Source organism: Rhincodon typus, chromosome 10 (assembly GCF_021869965.1).
Source record: "Rhincodon typus isolate 14 chromosome 10, sRhiTyp1.1, whole genome shotgun sequence".
Taxonomy (NCBI): domain Eukaryota; kingdom Metazoa; phylum Chordata; class Chondrichthyes; order Orectolobiformes; family Rhincodontidae; genus Rhincodon; species Rhincodon typus.
In genome coordinates, this window is record NC_063341.1 from 8,330,953 (window position 1) to 8,353,729 (window position 22,777).

The 22,777-nt window shown below is 42.0% G+C and overlaps 1 protein-coding gene across 1 annotated transcript in view; it reads right to left on the minus strand.

The window, feature by feature from the left end:
- The window catches only part of astn1 (astrotactin 1), a 1,993,575-nt gene that overhangs the window by 707,122 nt on the left and 1,263,676 nt on the right, over positions 1–22,777 (minus strand). Inside the window, exon 13 of the mRNA XM_048602275.1 lies at positions 20,963–21,129. Within this exon, the coding sequence (XP_048458232.1) occupies positions 20,963–21,129 (167 nt within the window). The remainder of the gene's footprint in view (positions 1–20,962; positions 21,130–22,777) is intronic.

A 22,777-nucleotide genomic window follows, 5' to 3' on the forward strand; every position in this document is an offset into this window, starting at 1 on the left:
TGCCACCCATCTGGTGAAATTTGTACCTTGTTGGCAGGTCCAAGAATGCTCACTGAGACTGAAAGCCTCATGCAGTCATGGCCGTTGCATTGTGCACACTAATTGTTTCCTTGTCATAAAAACAGAAAGTGCTGGAGAAACCCAGCAGGTCTGGGGTAGCATCTGTGGAGAAACAGAGTCCACAAATCGAGTCCAGTGACCCTTCTTCAGAACTCCTTGCCATATCAGTTAAGCAAATGCAATCAGACAAACATACATGGCATCACCTGCACTTTTCAAATCAGAAACGTACTCTACACATTGCTTAGAAAGCACCTTTCACCAATCTTCAGAGTTCAACAATAGAAAAAACTACCACTTCCATTAGTGTTCCAATTATCTGTGACCATCAACACTAAATCTTGAAGGTATGCTCTGGATATCCTAAGAGTTGCTATGATGCATACATAGTGGAGGCAGGAAGCTGCCTCCTTCCAAAGTCCTCAGGCCTTACAGGGAAACAAGGTGTACCCACTCCAAACAAGACTAATGAATCCTTCATGAGACCCTCAGACTAAAGATTCAGTATTGTCCATTCTTCCACCAGGGCAATTATGCAACAGGCCACAGGCCTTCTTAAAATGAGGCTTTAATACTGGGACTGCTCCAATGTGGACTTCTGCATCCATTGACCTGACTTAACAACCATATCTGACAAGCACAGCTGGTTGTTCCTGTACCTGTCTGTGTATTTTGACGAAGTTATTAATTGATGAAACCACGTAATTGTTCAATTGAAAGTTGAATTTTTGGTAAATTCCTTTTGGAAACTAAATAGCGTTCACTTTTGCCCCCAATTATTTATTTTTCTGAGTGGGGACTGTTACAAAATGGTGCTACATTTCTTGAAATGCTAATCAATCAAAAAGTGTGATCACAAACTCTCGTCTATCCAAACTTTCCTCACAGCAACAATTCTCCATTCCTTAGAACATCTTCATAACTCTCCTTTGTACATTCTCCAGGGTGATCAGACTGTGACCAGAACTGTAGGTTTTAGTCTTGAGGAGATTTGCCCTCCTTAGCGTTAAAGTCTATGCTTCAGCTCAGGAACGTTTGCTTCCTTAACTACCTTTATCTATCTTGTTATCCATAGGGATTTGAGGACATATCCGTCAGGGCCCCTCTTTTCCTATAGGCAGCTCAATATCCTAGCATTTATTGGGCATTCCCTTCCCTTAGCTGCCTCCTGAAATGCACTATTTCACATTTCTACAGATTTAATTTAATTTACCACACTCTGGCCTTCCTTACCAGCCTATTGATAAGTTCCTCACAGTTTACAGCTTTCCCAGCACAAAGCAGTTTATCCTCTGATTTACCATCTATTATTTGGGACAATCATTTACTTTCAGTCAAAGCATGAATTCTAAACCAAAGCAACATAATTCAATAGCTTGATGTTTCAAATGGACATTAATGCCATTTTAATTGAAGATTCAGCAGCTGTTATGAACAATTGATTTAATATTGATCTGCAGGTCTCTTGGTCTGGGATTTACAATCTTATTAAAAATCCACTTTGGCACTGGGATCAATTCAATGATTAGGTGAATGAACTATATTGCTTGTGGAAGAATAACTGTAGTTGTAGACAACAGCTGGCACAGATGTGTATCATATTAGCACAACTTTAAATATCTAGCTACCTGCTGTTATATAATTTGAACATCTGAAAATCATTTGGTTGGTCAACAATGGTCAACCATTTATAACAGATGGGCTATCTATGATACACTCTGCTGGCTGCTTTTATTATCTGCTTGTGCTTTTATTTTTCTGCATGTTTGTCCATAATGGTACTATCTACATATGTGTTCATATTCACTGCTGATGCTGTACAGAGAGCTGTCATTCACTGAAGCTTGTTATTTCTTTTCTCCAGTTCCTCTTGCAATTTCTCCTTCCACACCAATAATGAAGGCACTGACTCATTATGGGATGCTTCTGGCTGGTATCCAGACCATCGATGAATTCTCATGAGAGAAAAAAAAGACTACAGGGTAGATTGAACTTGTCACCAAGCATAAAACTGCAAATGCAACTCAATTCTACACTGGCAATTGGCAATGCTAGTTTCTCTCTGGACAGCTGGTGAAAAAAATCTACCTGTGAATTTGAAGAATCGATTTGATTAAGGGGCATCAGGCTAAGTATTATACCATTGCATACGTGTCCCACTTTCTAATACCATCTTAATGGTGGAATGGCAGATTTGCTGTTATGGGCAGTGAATTTTTCTCCTGCTGAAGCACTACAGCTAGTTCTCCATAAATAATGTTCGACATTGTGTTAATAGGCATACAATAGGTATAGTTGATTCAAAATCCATTCTCAATCTGTCTCTGAGCAAACAAAAGCGTACAATCTTCTACTTCATGTGTTCACACATCAAAAAGCACTCATTACAATTGTGTGTGTGGCATAAGTTACCCTATGCCTGGTCCAGATACCAGTGTGCAATGTGAGGAACGGAGGGGAGTCTCACTCTCCTGTACTCAAAGTGATACATGTAAAGACATTTTCAAGCCAATTTTTTTTTGTATATAGATGCTGAAAAACCATTATTTGGCTTACACACAATGACAGCAAGTCAGTTCGATACACAGGCAAGGTTGCCTAACTACCTGTCACGATGAGCAAATATAAGCAGCAGGAGATAACATTTCTGACTGTGAAGCACTGAGCATCAAGACAAAAAAATGCTGCTGCAGGGAGAGTGCAAAAGACCATGAGGACCCTTGCGAAGAAATGAAATTGAGGGGAAACAATTGACAATGAATTGTTCAGCAGGAGAATCTATCAGATTTCAGTTTAAGAAATGAGTTTCATGGGTGATGGTGGCATTGCTGACAGCTTTATTGTTTCCGTGTTACTGTCTTTACTGAATGATAAATGAAAGGGATGTGCTAAACATTTCAATTAGTTTACACAGAATAACCAAACCTAAAATCAATTAGACTTGGCATGAACAGGCATTGGGCCAGATAAAGTAAGTAAAAGAAAAGACTTAAGCTGAAAAAGACCAGCAAAACTGTTCAACAAACTGTGTCACAGCTTGCACATATTATCAGTTCTGAAGCTTCACTTTCATTGCAGTCTGTTGCAACATCCAAAGTCAAATCCGATGAAAATCATTGCAAGATAATTATATTATGATAGCTGAATTGATGTTTATTATTCCTGCAGATTTAACGCTTAAATCCTATAATTTAGCAATAGCTACACTGTAACAAAAAGTGATCCTGCTCATCTGCGTGCTCACCTGCACGTATCCAAGTGAAAATTAAATAACCCAATCCTGAACGGAAAAGTTTCATGTCCCACTAATGATGATCACCTAACTTGCCATCCTGTAAGCTCTCATATTAGCTCCTTTTGTCAATCATTCTGTTACCTATAAGTACTATCCCCATTGTCCTTGAAATCTGAAGGTATCGCTCCCTCCTCAAGAATATCCTTGGCTCCACGGTCCTTACAAACTATCATTCCAGCTTGAAATTCCTTTTTCACGTTAAAGTTCTTGGATGTGTGGCATTCTTTTATCAAACTCCACAGTTTGAATCCTTCCCATCAGCTCGCTGTCCCTATCTCAACCGATACACAAATGGGTCTCACTGAAGACACAAGGGACAGCCTGTCTGTCTGTGATAAAGGCAATCTTTTCTTCTTCATATTTCATGATCTGTCAGTAGCCTTTGATGCAGCGAATCAAACCATCTCCCTCCAAAAATCTCTTCGTAATTGACCTAGGCTTGTGCAGTCCTACCCACTCTTATCCAGTTATATACAGAAAATCACTTGCAATGACTTTTCCTGTCAGTCAATCTCACACCATTACCTCTGGTATCCTGTTTACCATTGCTTGTGGCATCTGCCATCACTGCCAGTATGTGGTACAGGATAAGGGGAGTTTGAGATAGTTTTCTGACACCAATCAATCTTTGTCTGTATTGTGTACATTGTTTTATGAAGATACATAATACATTCTGATTCTTACTTGGAATTCTGGCTGGCAAATTGGACAGAGCTGTATATAGCTTTAACTTTAATTTGAGTTTCCATATTGAGCTTTTAGAAGGGGAGACATAGCTTATTTTCCTGCATTTTAAGAGTGACGGTGGCTTTTTGGACATTTGTTCAGATGCCTTGAAATAAGACTTCTAAAAACTCGAAGTTAACATCTCAGTGCTTATAAACAAGGGTAGGAAGAGAGAAAAAGATTGGGCTGCTGCTGAGCATTACGAGGCCCTGTGTCACACGGAGACAGATATAGTGACAAGTTCCTTTGAAAAAGGCAGAGCCATACAAAAGGTCAGGGAACGTGGAGGCTATATTTTCAGAGGTAGAAATGTCCTCAGGTTATGCCGAGGGGAAAAAAAGGCCTTCGATAGAAGCAATGATATTTAGCAGTCTCCAAAATAGTTAAGGCAGGAGGAAAGAAGTCAAGCATGGCTCATTGTCAGTAAGAGATCAACTCCAAAAACAAGGCTGTGAAAGATGAATTTAAGGAACTTATGTTATAAATAAGTGAGCTCTGTTAGCAGTTTGTTTAAGGACCTCTGCAAAAGTAATAAAGGAAATTACCATCGAGTGAATGCAGAAATTTGCTGAATTAAAAATAAACATTTACAGCCATGAGCGTTGAGAAAGGAACTTTGAAGTGGAAGCAGGGTAACAGCTCACTAAGGCTTGAGTATCAGTAAAGTTATTGTTGAGGCTAAGTGTCAAACTACCCTGCATAATCTTCATTTTACTATCATCCATGTGCATATCCAAGAGTCGCTTAAATGTCCCCAATGTATCTGACTCTACTACCACCACTGGCAATACATTCCACACACCCACTACTCTCTGTGTAAAGAACCTACCTCTGACATCTCCCCTATACCTTCGCCCAATCACCTTAAAATTATGCCCTCTCATGATAGTCACTTCTACCCTGGGAAAAAGTCTCTGGCTATCCACTATCTATGCCTCTCATAATCTTGTACACCTCTATCAAGTTACCTCTCATCCTTCTTCGCTCCAATGCAAAAAGCCCTAGCACCCTCAACCTTTCCTCATAAGACCTTGAAAGATTTTTCAGTAGCCATAAAGGCTTGCTTTCATAAAAAATACAGTTTGAGCGAAGTCGTTTTTAAGAGGCTAATGGGAATTTGTTTACATTGGGAGAGTTTTACAAACAGAAGGTAAACAAGCCAGTGTGTTAGTCTTCAGTTAAAAGGTTTAGGATTTTTTTTTAGCTTATGGGTAACAACCACTACTTAGAAACATTTCAGTTTTAGGATATTCAGAAGCTTTGGCTGAAGCTGGATGTATAAAACCATTTCTCTTGATGAAATAAGATGCTTTAGGACTGTTAAGAAATAGGTTACCTCAGTGTGATCAGTTTAGTTTGAAAGCTCCAGACCCAACGTGTTTGGAGAAATCCCTGAAGGCATTACGTGAAGCCGAGAAAGTCTAAGCTCAGTTGTCCAAAGATTTAAGGAAGAGGTAATCAAATTCTCAAGATGGGAAATTGAAGCCACAGCTAAATCAAACCCTATGTGTAACGGTGAAGGGAATTCCCTCTGGTGTTTGACTACTGTAAAGTGGTACTGTAAATTGGGATTAATGAGATTGAAGCTTACTGTGTGTTTGTCTTATGGCACCCAGTAACTTGTGCTATACGTAAATAGTTTGTTCATTCTATTTTATCTTAATTTCTTTTATGTAATAAACTACTATTTCATTGCTAAGACCAAATCTGCACCATTGCATTCTCGTGTTTCCACGAAAAGCCCCATTGTTAAAACAACAACAACAAAAAAAAAACATCACGCCAGCAGATTTTAACCTGGGAATCTGCCTTGTCTTGTGATAAATTCAACTCGGATCAAAACATGAGCCTTGATTGCCCAGACCCCATTTGCATAGTTGGGAGATTGGCAATTCTCTACTAAGTTGTCCCCTTCTGGTTGCATTCGCACCGACGGCCACCATTTCTGGTGGCAGTGCTGAGACTTTTCATTGGCAGGACAGACCTCAGGGATCAGCAGTTGTCCTTCCAAGGGACAGCAGCTCCCGACAACATCCGATTAGTTGTCAGACTCCCACAAGTACAGCCCTCAAAGAGCTGGGTCTGTGTCAAATCCAGCTTTCTGGCCCATTGTCAGGACCTCGCCATAATGTTTAAATTTAAACTAATATATCCGAAAATGGGTCAGGGATCAACAATCTGACAGTAGGCTCTTCTTTGCGAAGTTGGGATGGTATAAGCGAAGATATCGTAGATATGTAGAGGAAAGTATTCAAACTGCTGTCTACCTTGATCCAGGTAAAAGTCTACATTTTCAAAGGTTTCTTACGGCCAATAGCATCAGGAAGTATTGCTCCTTCTAAAAGAGCAATTTGTGAAAACAGTGGGTGTAATCCAATGATCTGAAGTCTAATCTTTTCATGTGTAATTGTTGACAGTGTGGTGACATTTACCGGGACTATTCTTGTTTGCGTTCCCTTAAAGTGCAGCACAACCTCATCAAGGACTAAGACAGCTGTCACGTATTTTTCAACAGCTACTCCATGTCACATGGCGAGCAGGCTTGGTGAGTTTCTTTTCGACATTTGTAAAGCTTTGCAAGCAAACAGGTGGCTGTTGCCTCCATAATGACAGATTCCAGACTTCACACAAAAGGAAATCCTCTTTTTGTAAGATGTAGTGGATAATTACACAGCCTCTCAAAAATCATGCCTGCAAATAAACTTGTCGCAGTCCAAACCAGAATATTCATTGGCTAATTTTCCCTTGTTATTCCTCGAGTAGGGATGCTTGATAATTTTCCAGTAACAAGCAAAATGAATAGACCCTTTGCATGATTGCTTATGAATCTACAGTTTAGCACTGTCCAGTGGTTAGCAGATGTACATTACTTAAGTGATTTTCCTCCGTTTTTAAAAAAAAATCTTAGAATTAATTGCCCGGAACAAAAGAACAGAAAGTGGTTTAATTTTCAAATTAATTCCAATTTATTTCCACCACATTTCCACCTTGCACAACACTCATTTTGCTGAATATTTTGCTAGTTTTCAATGCTTGATACCATGCAGAGTAACCTGGGAAAAATAACCAATGTTGCTGTTTAAAAATAAAATAGCCCATTATTTGCAGTGTGTAAAAAACAACGCAATGGCACCTTGTAAACTTCCTCAACAGACAAGGCAGAGTAAAATTATCAGAATTCCTGCAATGGTCAGCAAAGAAATCAAAGAAAGATATAAACGTTCATTCAGTTAAATAAATAGAAATTCCACAGTGTTGTGCGATGTAAACCTATACACTCAAATAAGCAGATATTGTTAAACAGTGAGTAACTATTACATATATAATAAATTGGAAATACATATATGTAATTGATTCATGCTTTCTGTACTAATAGGTAGAAGATGCTATACTTGATCCTAATTGGTCTTGATACTGAGGACATTTATACACCTGATGATTCCCTGCTGATAGAATCATTGACTGGCACAACTGGGTATATTATTAGGATACAAAAACAAAGTTGCTGGAAAAGCACACCCCCTGTTGTTAGTCACTAACAGTCCCCATTAACAACTACGCACCCTCCCAGCCTGATCGTTAGCAACTCCTTTGTCAGTCCAACTGTCTTTCTCTCTCTTTGGGCTCTATCCTATCGTTTACCCCCTACCCCACCCACCTCCCTATTTTCTGCATATAAACTGACGTTTTCCCAGCCACCATCAGTTCTGACGAAGGGTCACCAGACCCGAAACGTTCACTCTGTTTTTCCCTTCACAGATGCTGCCAGACCTGCTGAGCTTCTCCAGCAACTTCTGTTTTTGTTCCTGATTTACAGCATCCGCAGTTCTTTCGGTTTTTATATATTATTAGGATACCCTGTCTGTCCAGTTTCATGTGCAGAGACAGCTGGAAGGCAAACTATTTAAGCTGTTTCGAATAATACGTGGGATCTTCGGTTTGAGCACAACTTGCCCGACTGTGGTGTCAGTACTGCTGGAAAAATACCTTACAGCACTTCATAGATGTTAATCAGAAAATTATTCCAAAGAGATGGATTTTAGGAATGGTCTTTGAAGGTAGCCGGACAGATAAATTTACAGGTAGGAATATAGGAGCCAGGTACATTTGGCCTAGAGGTGTTAAACAAAAGATCAAAGAAACAATTCCACGCCAATTTGGATGGTTAATTGGGCTGTGATTATAACATTACGCACCGTATGTTAAATAACATGGGAATCAGAGATATTACTTATGCGGGGGGTCACTACAGAAAGAGGGTTTTTTTTCACATGCTTACAAATCTTCTTTGATCTAAAGGATATTTGCTCACATGATGGTGGTTGGCACCTTTCAAACTGAGCCTGACACCACACTAAAATAATACATAGAGCTGTATGAAGTGTATGCTCTACATTTGAGCCAGGCTTTGAGGTTACAGCACCCTCCCTGCCATTAGTTTATTAGACTCCGAATGCTTTGGATGGTGAGAAACATGTTTTTTCTCATTTGTTCATGGGATGTGGGCATTGCTCATTAGGTCTGCGTTTGTTGCTCATCCCTAAATGTCCTGGAACTGAGTGGCTTGCTTGGCCATCAGGATGGTGAAGGAGTTGTTTGGCACACTTGCCTTTATTGGTCAGTGCATTGAGTATAGGAGTTGGGAATGTCATGTTGCAGCTGTACAGGACATGGGTCAGACGACTTTTGGCATACTGCATGCAATTCTGGTCCCCCTGCTACAGGAAAGATGTTGTTAAACTTGAAAGGGTTCAGAAAAGATTTATAGGGATATTGCAATGATTAGAGAGTTTGGGCTATAGGGAGAGGCTGAATAGGCTGGGGCTATTTTCCCTGGAGCATCAGAGGCTGAAGGGTAACCTTACAGAGATTTATAAAATCATAGGGACCATGGATATGGTGAATAGCCAAGGTCTTTTTCCCAGGATAGGGGAGTCCAAATCTAGAGTGTGTAGATTTAAGGTGAGAGGAGAAAGATTTAAAAGTGACTTGAAGGGAAGCTTTTTCATGCAGAGGGTGGTGAGTGTATGGAATGAGATGCCAGAGGAGTTGGTGGAGGCAGGTACAATTACAACATTTAAAAGACATCTGGATGGGTATATGAATAGGAAGGGTTTAGAGGGATATGGGCCAAATGCTGGCAAATGGGTCTCGGATATCTGGTCAGCTTGGACGAATTGGACCGAAGGGTCTGTTTCCATGCTGTATAACTCTGACTCTGACAAAAGGTCATAGGTAAAGTGTTCTAAATTATAAGGAACATTGAAAAGCTAAATCCTATTTCCACAGATTGATGAAATGGCTCTCTTGGCTGTGACATTGTGGAAGATGTTGAAGAGGTTTGAAATTTAGCTCATCTCTTTCTCAATCTATGTTATCTTGTTCTTATTGTTAGTGCTGTAGAGGTACTACTTTTGTCTGCCTTTTAGGATAACTTCCCTTTCACGTGTAATTTACAGTAAAAGCTAATCATAGAATGACAGAAACACCATGTTTGCTTGGTTCCAATTTTCTGATACAATGATGTTTGATAATTCAATGAATATCCTCAAAATTCCATTCCTGTTGACTCTTGCAGCCGGTGATATCTGTTATCTGGCCATGTGGAGTTATTAGAGTCATCTACCTTAAACGTCCAAGTATGTAAGTCTTACAGATTTCAAAGTCCACAAATAAAAAGATTCCAATCCATCTTGGTCTGCTTCCAACCTTCCACCCTATATGAATTTGAGCTACATTCAAAGCTTTGCTGGCCAGTTCACCCACCACTTCAATGTACATTGGTCTACAGGCGACCAACACCTCACCTTTTTGTAAATGCTCATCCTTGTTCCTCCTTGTCTTTGTAGCCTCCTTCAGCTCCACAAGAACTGTGCACTCCTCTCATTCTGACTCCTGTATATCTCTGATTTTAATTGCCTCCCCACTCTTTGCAGTGCTTTTAGCTGCCTCGACCGAAATTTCTTCCCTAAACCTCTCTCTCCTTCTTTAAAGGCATGAATCAAAACCTGTCTCTTTGTCCAATCTTTTCTTCATTTGCCCTAATATCGGTTTAAATGGCTCCATAACACTTCTACAAAGCCTTTTTGAATATTTTATTTCATTAACACCACTACACAAATGCTCTCAAGCAAAAAAGATAATGCTCCTGTGAAGTGCCATGAAACACTTTTTATCATATTCTCTTTCTCGCTTCAGGTACCCTAAGTCCTTTAAGATGCTCTGTGAGGTTATCCCTACCAGAAAATTTGACATCATTCATTTTTAACCACTTTTGTTTAGTCTTAAGTAATATTCATGCATCAATTAATCTCATTTGCACTGAAATGCAATCTTTCAGCTATCAGTTGATATCAATTGTACTAAAGATTAATCATTAAGCTATAATTTAATATCCCCAATGGTTTTCAAATGGCATCATTGTCATCAATTGGGACCAAATGGAGTATCGCAGCATTCAACAATTTGCAGTCGTCACAATTTGATTTCCTTTCATTGGCCACACTGACCAAAGAGAAACATAGGTTTAAGGTGAAAGAGGAAGAATTTAAAATGGACCCTAAAGCGTAATTTTTCACACAGCGGGTGGTGCGTGTATGGGAATGGGCTGCCAGGGGAGGTGGTGGGGGCCAAATGCTGGCAAATAGGACTAGATTAATTTAATATATCTGATCGGCATGGACAAGTTGCACCAAAAGGTGTGGTTCCATGTATACAGCTCTATGACTCTAAGACAAAATGTGACTAAATTCCACTCTCTAAAAAAAAATGTTATTTAATTTGCAGCAATTTTCTCACCAAACAGTGATGTTACAGATTTTCTGTGATGGCAGTGTTGTTCTTTTTACTGTCCTTTCAAACTCAGTAGTTCCAAGCAGCTGAATGGTGTGCCTCTCCCACTCTGAGTTAATTAGTCATAGAGTCATAGAGATATACAGAATGGAAACAGTCCCTTCGGTCCAACTCATCCATGCTGACCAGATGTCCTGTATAAACCTAATTCCATTTGCCAGAATTTGGCCAATATCCCTCGAAACCCTTCCTATTTATGTACCCATCCAGATGCCTTTTGAATGTAATTGTATCAGCCTCCATCACTTCCTCTGGCAGCTCATTCCATTCACCCTCGGCATGAAAAAGTTGCCCCTTAGGTCCCTTTTACATCTTTCCCCTCTCATCTTACACCTATGCTCTCTAGTTTTGGATTCCACCACCCTGCGGAAAAGACCTTGTCTATTCACACTATCCATGCATCCCCATGATTTTATAAACATCTATGAGGTCACCCCTCAGCTTCCGATGCTCCATAGAAAATAGCCCCAGCCCAAATCTTCCAACCCTAGCAACATCCTTGTAAATCTTTTCTGAACCCTTTCAATTGACACAGCTCTCAGGATTTATTGCCTCAGCTTCAAGCTGCTCCCTCACAGATCCAATGTCACCCCAATTCCCAGGTAAGTGGTCAAATCGGAAGGAATTACAGGCTGATAATTGCCATGTTTGGCGACGTCTTGAGCACATCTTCTGTGGCCATTAAGCTATGTTCCCTCTAAGCAGGATGGAGGTCCACACAACATAAAAAAAATTTAGAGGAAACATTGCGATTAAGTCTGAAGTTGAATATGGACCTTTTGGCTCACTGCATCGAAGACCTTTCCTTGCTTATATGAAAGATGTCGTCTCATGGCAATTTGGTAATGATGATTCTTCAGTGAACTTTTAACTTACTCCTTTATTTTCCTAGCTTAAACTACAAAAGACTTTAATGTAAATTATTACCTATTTCCTTAGTTTTTCACTATTCTATGAATTAATGTTTAACTTTTTAACTTTTCTTTCTCTGGCTACCTTGTACCTAAGCTCTTTTTAAATACCTGGGTACTTTGTTACCCAAGATGGTGCCATGCTTGACAACATTATACATTTTTCACTGTACTTCTGTACTTGAATACACGTGACAATAAAATTTAAAATCGAAAAATTGTAGAGCATGTTCATTCAGTACTTCAAATACTTCAATTTCATTCAGAAATTTGAATTTGAGCATTCCAATTTTCTGTTTGTTACACTGATACAAGAATAATTTTGTTTTAACACCTCGTTATTTTAACCAAATTAGCAAAGTCACAAACATTCTGATAAGTCTCCCACGCTTTTTTCTTCTTAGTTTCATTTTAATACTGTATTGTCCTATCATAGGAAACTCATGCTTACTGTTTCTAGGCAATAAACTCAATAGCTTTGAAACACTTGCCTCAATCATGTGTAATAGTTAACAAGTGGAATAATTACTTACACAAATGGTTAGGGACAAGTAGCAGGAAGGTTCAATGGGATTTGTCATTCTCTTGATACAAAGATACATCAGTTTGAGTGCAAGATGCTGTGAGAACAGCACATTAATGGCTGAGCCACACTAAGTTTGCATGTAATTTTGTAGTAGCTTTACTGAAAATTGCAATCTTTAGTGCAATGACTTTAAATGAGACACATGTTCTTGCAAAAATCTATGTTAAAGTCAGAATTAGGTTCCTCTGGACATGTTCTTTGCCTGAAGAATGTCAATGTGCAAGTTGAAATACTGTACAATGCAAGTACAGTACTGCACAGAATCTCTGTACTGACCAATATGTGCCATTAGGCAGAGCCCTTCATTCTAAGTCCTGGAAAGCAACTAGGAGAAGGGGGCAGATTCAGTGAGGAAGGGAGTGACATAAGGGCAGAAGGTCGAAAGCTGAGGAGGCAGCAGGGGTTTGGGCAGCATGGTGGATCAATGGTTAACACTGCTGCCTCACAGCAGCAGGGACCCATAGTTCGATTCCAGCCTTTGGCAACTGTCTGTGTGGAGTTTGCACATTCTCCCCATGTCTGCGTGGGTTTCCTCCGGGTGCTCCAGTTTCCTTCCACAGTCCAAAGATGTGCAGGTTAGGTGGTGAGGGAGTAAGTAAAGTGATTAACTTACTGAAAGAATAAGTAAAGTGATTTACCGAAGGAAGAAGTAAAGACATTAACTTTTAAAGATATTAACTTACTGAAGGAGGAAGTAAAGAGGTCAACAACACAAAGGACCTTTAGATCGAACTTTACAAGTCAAGATGAAACATCCGCTGAAACAACAAATCCTGTCCTGACAACAATAGAAGCGCTAACTGTCACCTGCTTTGCAAGACGCCTGGAACAGATTAAAGAACTGTGTACATGACTTGGGTGGGTTGGCGCGTGACAGCAAATGTATATAACCTTTGAAATCGTATGTAATAGCTGAGAAGTTTGGTGAGGCCCCTTTGGGGTCCCTGCTTCTCCCAAAAGCTTTTGTTAATAAACTGTGTCTGACTCACTGTAGAATCGTACTTGGTAATATTTTACCGACAACAAATTGGCGTAGTCGGCAGGATTCTGTCTACGGCCCGGACACCGGGACAGGATACTGAACATAAAGTTAAGGGAGTTGGACCACAGTAGTTTAATGATCTGTTGAGTGTGAATGTGAGACTGTCTGTCGTTTGAGTTCAGCAAAATCGGACAAGGAGGTACCCGTCTCTAACGCGCAGCCTGAACCGGTTGTTAAGAGGGGATACCCCCACGCAAAGGTCAGGACCCTAAAGTGGGCGTAGAGACTGGAGAAGAGGTACCTGGGATGTGATACTCAAACGCACAGTGCGAATGTGATGTGTGAAACCGCCAGGGAAAGTAGTAAAGCGGAATACGGGGACTTGATCACTCCCACAATAGGTATTGCCGGACTCCGATAGGAACGACCCCGAGTGAGACGCGGCCAGTGGGAAAACACGAACAGGACGTGGCCGGTGGATTAAACGCAGTCAAGAGATCGGGGGAGATCGTGAGTATAAGTATAAACCTATCATTTATCATGGCGGGGAAGGAAGATCAATGGGGACCCCCGGGGTCTCTCATTAACCAATATATGACAGACAGACATTCACTTATTAAACACTTGAAAAAGGGGGGATGGGATCCGTCCCAAGCCCTAGAACGACAACGAGATTGGCTCTTAGTACAGAAGAAAGATAGGTCTAAGAAAACCGCAGTCCTTTTAGTACTCCAATTGGCCTGCCTAATAGGGCAACCATCAGAATCCACAAGGAGGTGGACAGAGGAAATAAGGATCCTAGAATCACGAATTAGGGAATTAGAAAAAAGGAGCCAGCAACCCTTAGCAGAGTGTCAGTGGGGACCCTTGCCCCCATACCATCTCAGGGAAGGGCTCACTGCCCCAGAGGGGAGTCTGAGTGAGGAAGTTAACGTCGCCCCGGTAACCTGGGGCAGGACCCTAACAGCCCCAACCGCTAGATATCAGCCCTTCACACCAGGAGAAAGACAACAGATATTGGCGTCCCTGGGAAAGTTACAACCTAGAAGTGCCAATGCTAAATTCTGGGCTGAATTAGACACTATTTGGGTGGGGCACCAATTACACTTGCGAGATATACACCAACTTGTCTGAGCGGCTTTCCCGCAAGACAAATGGCGGTTAATGGGGGATGGTTCTGGTCAGGCTGACGCCGCAAACCAAGCTAAATATGATTACCGAGGTGGACGGTGGACTCATGCCGTAGAATTAACAGCCGAGAGAGAGGCACAAGAAGAACCCTTTAACCACTTTGAAGCCGAAGTCCAACGGGTCCTGGGAAATGCCCCCACCAATTGGTCCCAGATCACAAACACAAAACAACAGAAGGGAGAAGGGGCATCTGAATACGGGGAACGATTGTTCAAGGTATATCAAGAATGTTCAGAGATGCCAGATACAAACTGTACTGATAGGGCATTTATAAGGCATTCAAAGATGCGTTATCACCCGTTCACCAGGCGATCCTGAAGATGGGGGTAATTGCCACCAGAGATTATGACGAGTTGGTAGGGTGGTCATCTGGAATTAAAGAAGGGATGGGAGAAAGACCCCCATTCGAATAAAGCAAGAAAACTTAGGTGCCGTGACAAAAATAAAACTGAAATCCACCTGCCACAACTGCGGCAAGACGGGGCACTTTGCCAGGGAATGTAGAGCCCCAAAACAGAACAAAGGGAGGTCTGGAAGCGCTTGCCGACATTGTGGCAAGAGGGGCCACTCTGAGGGTACCTGGTGGGAAAAACATGGTAAACCAACAACCACAACTTCTCAAAGGGAGACGGACTGAGGTCCGGCAGCCCCCACTGGCACGGGTAATAAGGAAGGTAGGATTTACGTGTCTGCACTAGTAGGGGGCAGACAATGTGAGATGCTGGTGGACACAGGAGCCTCCATATCCATCACTGACCTACCCCTGCCCACAACTAACAAAATGATCTATGTAAAGGGCATTAGTGGGCAAAAAACCCCGGCGTACTTGAGCGAAACCACTTTGGTGGAATTGAATAATTTGTATATACCAATGCGATTTTATGTATGTAAAAATAATGAAGGAACTATCAAGGGAAACGATTTGATGAAAGAGTATGAGGTACTAATAGATTGCGGGAAAGGCAAATTAATTTGGCCCCGTCCCGATGGGAGAAAGGAGAAAATGGGAGCCTATGCAAGCCATTTAGAAATTGTTCAAGCCGCATCTGCGACAGGACGTGATTGGCAATTGGAGAACAATGGGTTTGGCGCCATTTGCACCTCCGTCCCAGGGGTATGGGCAGAAACTAAACTAGATACCGGGCTAATTAAAATCGATCCCATTGTATTAGAAGGTCCGGAACATAAACCACACCGACAATACCCCATCAAACCGGAGGCTAGGAGGGCAGTTGTGGAAATCGTTGAAGGGCTAGTGGAAAGGGGAATTCTCCGAGAAACTACAAGTACCACCAACTCCCCCACCTGGCCAGTGAGTAAACCTGATGGAAGCTATCGACTCACAATTGATTACACAGCCCTGAATAAGGTCACACCGAAGTTGCACCCCATCGTGGCTAGCCCGTCCACAATCTTGAAGGGCTGCGCCCGGCCAAAAAAATCTTTACTGTACTGGACATTGCCAGTGGATTCTGGACTATTCCACTCCATCATGACTCCCAAGATAAGTTCGCATTTACCGTCGGGGACAAGCAGTACATGTGGACCCGACTCCCCCAGGGATTCCAAAACAGCCGGCCATCTTTCATCGGGCAATGAGCGATATTCTCAGGGAAATCGAACTGCCCCACGGCAGCATGATACTCCAATATGTAGAATGCTATCTTACTGGGCGGGGGAGATCAACGACCCTCTACTAGACCTCCAAGCAAGTTGATTGGGAGCGCGGGAATTTGTGTGCAGGCGATATAGTCTTTGGAACATTGTTAACATAGACTGATAAGATACGGTTTTCGCCATTTGAGTTTAAACATGCTTAAGATGATGTATGTGGTCGCGGTGTTCCGTATTGTCATGGTTGCAGAGGTGTCGGGATTAGAGGATAACGTGTTTTACAGGACCCACATACATCTATACGGTAATCGGACCGTGTGCTACCCACTTGCCCAGTCAGTTGAAGCGTTGTTTGTAGCTACCCCTGGGTGGACCCCCTTGACCTATACACAGCAGATACGTTAGACGCACCCTGTGCGGGCCGAACTGGTACATATCGACGAGGTATACAAGGGAGATGTGTAGAGCTGATAAACTCAAAGTCCCCCGATTGTGCAGGAACTCAGGGAAACAACGGCACAATATGTTCAAACCCACTAAGTTACCCGCTTTGCTTCTCAGGACAGGGATGGGGGTGTGCGTACCCTCTAGTCCCCAAGAACGCCTCCTGTGCGCAGACGCAGTGCTCCCGCCGGCATTGCCAAATGCACAGAGGCCTGTTTACGTGCACTTGTGATGAGCAACAATGTCTAAACGTAACTGCAGGTAGACAGTTTATTTGTGGACAGTGCAACTGGACCCATGTTAGTTCAGCCGCATGGACGTACCCATTTGATACGTACCAACTGGGTGGGGTCAGGCAGAAACTCCAGCCAGCCAGGGAACTGGTGGTACAAACAGTTCATGCAGGAAAATAATCAGGAGGTCAAATGCTATCGAGCCAAAAAAGGCTTTGTGTTCCTCCTCAATGGGACCTTCACAACAGCCATACCAACCCTCCCAGTCCTCTTTGCAGTAGGGACAATAGGACCGCTTACCGTCCCGTGCCCCCAGAGAGGACACACCCGTAGGAAGATAGTGACCCGAGCCATTAGCGAGAAATTCTGTGCAGACTGGGAGGACTCGAGAACACTGGGCTAAGGGTTCCTCGGGGCCCTGTCTCTGGGGGGAGCAGCGGGAGTCATTAGTGCCAAAAATAGGAACAACCTTGTCTGTGGGCTGACCATCCTGGGAAATAGCACGGCAAGGGGGTTGGATGCTATAAACCGAGAGCTTGCTGAGTTACGACTCTATGCGCAGCAGACCCGGTGTGCCGTCGATTACCAGTTAGTCCAGCAGGGCGGGGTGTGCACGATAGTAGGAGACAAGTGTATAGCACACGTTACGGATGAGTCCTATAACATCACCCAGGCCATTAACAATATCTGTAAACAGCTTGATGCCTTCAGGCAAGGCCCCGGGAAGGCTCTTTGGAGGGGGGAGGGAGGGGGGGGGGGGGGGGGGGGCCCGTACCTCCTGCATGCCTTAATTATATTGATTGTCATCATTGCTGCTTGCTGTGTTGTTATGGCTGTCTTTAATTCATGCTGTAAAACACTGACTGCCAGAATTATGCACGGTGCAAGTGTCCATACCGACGAGACTGTTGCGCGCCCCTTGATGGGTGGCTCAGGGACATTTGAACAATGGCTGTAAGTGGTCTAGAGGCCATGAGTACTCAGGACTCTGGCCACAAAGGGGGGACTGAAGGAGTAAGTAAAGTGATTAACTTACTGAAGGAATAAGTAAAGTGATTTACCGAAGGAAGAAGTAAAGACATTAACTTTTAAAGACATTAACTTACTGAAGGAGGAAGTAAAGAGATCAACAACACAAAGGACCTTTAGATTGAACTTTACACAATCAAGATGAAACATCCGCTGAAACAACAAATCCTGTCCCGACAACAATAGAAGCGCTAACTGTCACCCGCTTTGCAAGACGCCGGGAACAGATTAAAGAACTGTGTACATGACTTGGTGGGGGGGAGGCGGTGGAGGGGGTGGTTGGCGCGTGACAGCAAATGTATATAACCTTTGAAATCGTCTGTAATAGCTGAGAAGTTTGGTGAGGTCCCTGCTTCTCCCAAAAGCTTTTGTTAATAAAGCTGTGTCTGACTCACTGTAGAATCGTACTTGGTAATATTTTACCAACAACAGGTGGATTGGCCATGCTAAATTGCCCCATAGTGTCCAGGGATGTGCAGGCCAGGTGGATTAGCTATAGAAAATGAGGGTTACAGGGATAGGGTGCGGGGTGGGTCTAGATGGGATGCTCTTAAATGTTGGTGTGGATTCTCGATGGGCTGAATGGCCTGCTTCCACACTACAGGGATGGGGCAGGCAGACAAAGCCAGCGTTGGAATAGGGGCAGGGAAGGGATGACAGTAAACCAAAAATGTAAAATGATATTAGGTGAGCATCTTATAGCGACAGTTTATTACCAAAGAATGTTCCAGTCTCTCATCATCCTGCATCACAACAGGAACAAGACACTGCCACTTGTCTGGGCTCCAAAAAGACCATCTGTATGAGCGCAACAGAGAAACTTCTGTGACCAAAGAATGGTTAGTACGGACAACCTGCCTCACCAGAAAAGTTGAGAAAATAGCATAAAATACTTCTCTTAAGAAGTTAGCACATAGATGAGCATGAAAGGACTCGGATTTGTTGATTGTCTTGAAGGAAGTAAGTTGGAAAGAGACTCATGTGGAACATAAACACTAGGGTAGCCAGGAATTGTTCAACATGTCTGACAGCATCTACACAGACTAGCAACCCTACCAGGACATTTTACATCATTCAGTTTCAACAGCTTTCATTTACTCTTAAAGTAATATTCAAGCATCGCTTAATCTCATTTGCACTGAAATCTTTCAGCTATCAGTTGATATCAATTGTACTAAAGATCATAGATAGTAGGTGCAGTTTGACACGCTTCCCCACGCACCTACACCATGTGAGTTCAGAGGTGGTGGGAAGGGTCATTGGGAGGTTGGCATGTGAAAACAAAGGAGATCTCACATGGAGTGTGAATGTCTCTAGGCAGCCTTCCTTTGTGGAGGCTAGCAGAGCTCCTTAGAAGGCCACCCTTGCCAGCAAGCCCATTGAGCTCACACTCACCTCTATCCAAAGATCCATCACCAATCTTTTCTGCAGGCTCTACAGCAATTGCCATTGTTCCCAGTGGCTCAAAGAGGCAATATGTACTGGGGACTGAATTGAATAAGAGACCCCCACTCTAGCTGGGTCAGCTCCTCATTGCAATTAAAGAACATCAGGCCTCCCCAGAGGATAATGACATGGAATTTCAGAGCTGTTCTTCAACTTGTAAATGAGGCATTCATCACCCACATTAAATTCTATGAAGGAGTTGATGCCTTTTTGATGGGTAATCAACTTATAATGTAGCCTCTGTTTCCTTCACCACCATAGACCTTTTGACTATTTTAGAGTTTCATTTCATAATTCTATCATCTGCGGGACTGGGTAAGGTCTGATCAACCAATGGCCTGTTTCTCAAAGCTGGTCTGTATCTGGGAATCAAAGGGGATGTGTGAAAGGAGAAAAATGTTCTCTCTATTAAATAGATAAAAGAAAATAAGGAAGTGAAGGTTACCAAGCAAATTCACAGTTACTCATTCCTAAGAGATAACTGAAGAATGAAAATCATTTGGCATTACGGATGAGAGCACATGGGAAGGGGAGAATATCCATGATGATGTGATGTGTCTTGGTCTTAAGCTCTTATGCATAAATTGTGCACAATCAAAATGAGCTTTCAAATTAACCTCTGGTTTATTACAGGATTAACCAAATAAAGGTCCTGAACACTGCACTCCAGCAACTCTACCCTGTATTGCATAGTGCTACATTAAGCAGGTTTAATTACAGTTTACAAATCCCTGATGAGATTTCTGTTCATGAGTTTTGGGATCAATCTCTTGTGCTGTGTGTAAATGATCACATTAGTGTGTTCATCTATAAATCGTATTGTTCAATCAGATGGCCCTCTGTGTATCGAATCTGTTTACTTAAAGGGAACTCAACATTAAAGAAGCTTTGTGTTGTTCTTTTTTTAAAAAAGAAAATCTTGCTTTGTCTCTCTGGTTTTGTCTGCCCATCCGATTATCATGCAGAACTAATCAGCGGGTCATGAATAAGGGCTGACAATGAAGTTCGAGTTTCACAAAAGAACAAGCTCTTTTCTCAGGCATGCATGGCACAAAAGTTTCTCAGTTTCAGATATGCAGATGTATGTATCCACAATGTGTCATATATGTGAACCCATCTTGAACCCTGCGGACATGTCTATGATTAAGCTCATCGCAATAACTGATGGTATTCTGCCAATAACCAAGGAGCTATAAGTGCCAACAGTGCACTGCACACAAAAAAACGACAGCATTTTCTTATACTACAAGGGAATGAAGTAAACATTACAAGGGATGGTTAGAGGCACACAGGAACTAGGCATGAGTCTCTCTTTCCAAGCTGATGCATTCTTTATTAAATCAGTACTTCATGGATTAATATCTTAAATTACACTTTAAGTTAATGCGTAACATATTGGATCAAAACTTCTTCTGTAGGAGGAACTCAGCATGGACGAGAAATAAGAAAATTTGGCTGAGATGTAGGACTGCAAGCTTTGATATTTATTGCTGCTGTGCTTTGGTTGCCCCCATCACCTTAAGACGTGCTTACTTTCTTTCACTTCTCTGTGGTTCACCGAGCAAATCAACAAGCAAAACTTGGAAAACTCACCCACAGAACATCACAATGTTGTAGTGCGAGGGGTTGTCTGGTAGAGGCATGGTCTGCTGCAGGCACAGTTGCTCACAACCGCCATTCATCCCGTCTGAACAATCAATACCAATGTGTCTGTCATAACAGCCAGAGCCATCTTTCATCGGGCTGAGTCCCAGAGGGCACTGCAGGGAAAATAATGGGGCAAGAATAGTTACAGAATGAAGAGGCAGCCTACTGTGCATGTAATAAACTAAGAATGATAGGATTGAAAAGGTGCGTCCATTATAAGCAAGCAATTTTGTTAAGTGAGTGACTTTGATCCTCTGCAGTGCTGCTTCTCCTTTGACCAAAATAACAATGCATCAAAGCAATCTTTTACCCTTTTCAATTTTTTATGCAGCAGACTTTATCAGTTTTATCTTTATGGTCTCAAAACATCTTTTTGATATTGTTACATCAATCAGTGCCCTCTGATGAGGGATACTGTGGTGATTTCTGCCTGTAACAAAATACAGGGATCAAGTTGAAAATTAGAAGCCAACTGAAGGACGTGGATAGTACTTATTACTAATCTGGTACCACTTTCCCTCTGTAAACCCGACTTCTAGCCAGGTTTTTTAACATTGAAGTCTACATTCGAAATGTATATCAAGAAAGTAAACATTTGAAGTGATCATATTTGCAGTCAGTGTTGTTTCAGACTGCAGGCACTGGTGGGTATTTCCTCCTTCTGGTTTCCACCTTTTGGGCTCATTGGCCTCCTCCCAGTCTTCATTTACCCCTTCCCACCATCCTGACTCTTGACTTTCTCCTTATAAGTTTAACGTCTATCCTAAAAGGTATCTTTTCCGCATTCTTGCCCTCTGTGAGCGACTAATATTTAAACATTCTTTCAATCCCCAGTGACATTTTTTTTCTCAGACCCCTGCTCTGGCATCATTCCCTCTTAACTACATCCCTTAGGAACTCAGATAAAGAGATAGATTTAGGGCCCAGGCACAAGGCAGAATTCTGTGCTGACAACAAAGGGTCTTGGGTGCTGACTGGAGAGCTGGCAAGAGACACACAACATCTCTTTTTAGCAAACCTGTCACACCTTGTTCCACTTAGACTTTGGTTCCCTGAACCAAGGAACCCTGGGACAGAATTCAGCAAAGGAGGTCAAGAACCACTACAGTTATAGCACAGAAGGAAACCATTCACTCATCATGATAACATCAGTTCTATTACTGAAAAACAGATAAAGAAAGGGAAAGAGAAAGTAGGTTATTAATATTAACTAGGAAGACACAAAAACGGACTGTAAAAGCTCTGAAACACATTTAAACAAGGGAAGGTTTAGCAAAGACTAATGTGGGCCCACAACAGGCAGAGAGAGGAAAATTTGTAATGGGGAATAAGGGAAAGGGAGGGAAATTAAAAACAAAGCAATTATGATTTTTTTTGGGTCTGAACATACAAATATCCTCCCAGAAGTTCTAGAAAAACATGCAAATAGTTAGAATGCAGAACTGAAAAAAACAGTATCAGTTTTAAAAAAAAGCACTGGAAAAATGAAAGGTATTAAAAGTTGATATAATCCTGGACCTATGGATCCCAGAACATTGAAAGAGGTAGATATAATGGTTGTGATTGTGGTCATTTTCCAAAATTCTGTAGATTCATGAATAGATCCTACAGATGCAGGAAGCAAATGTAACCACACGATGATGTGAAAGGAGGGAAAGAGGAAATAGGGAACTAGAGACCTATTAGTCTGATGAGGGAAAATGTGAGAATCTCTTATAAAGTATGTGATAGCTAGACACTTAGAAAACAACAATACGACTG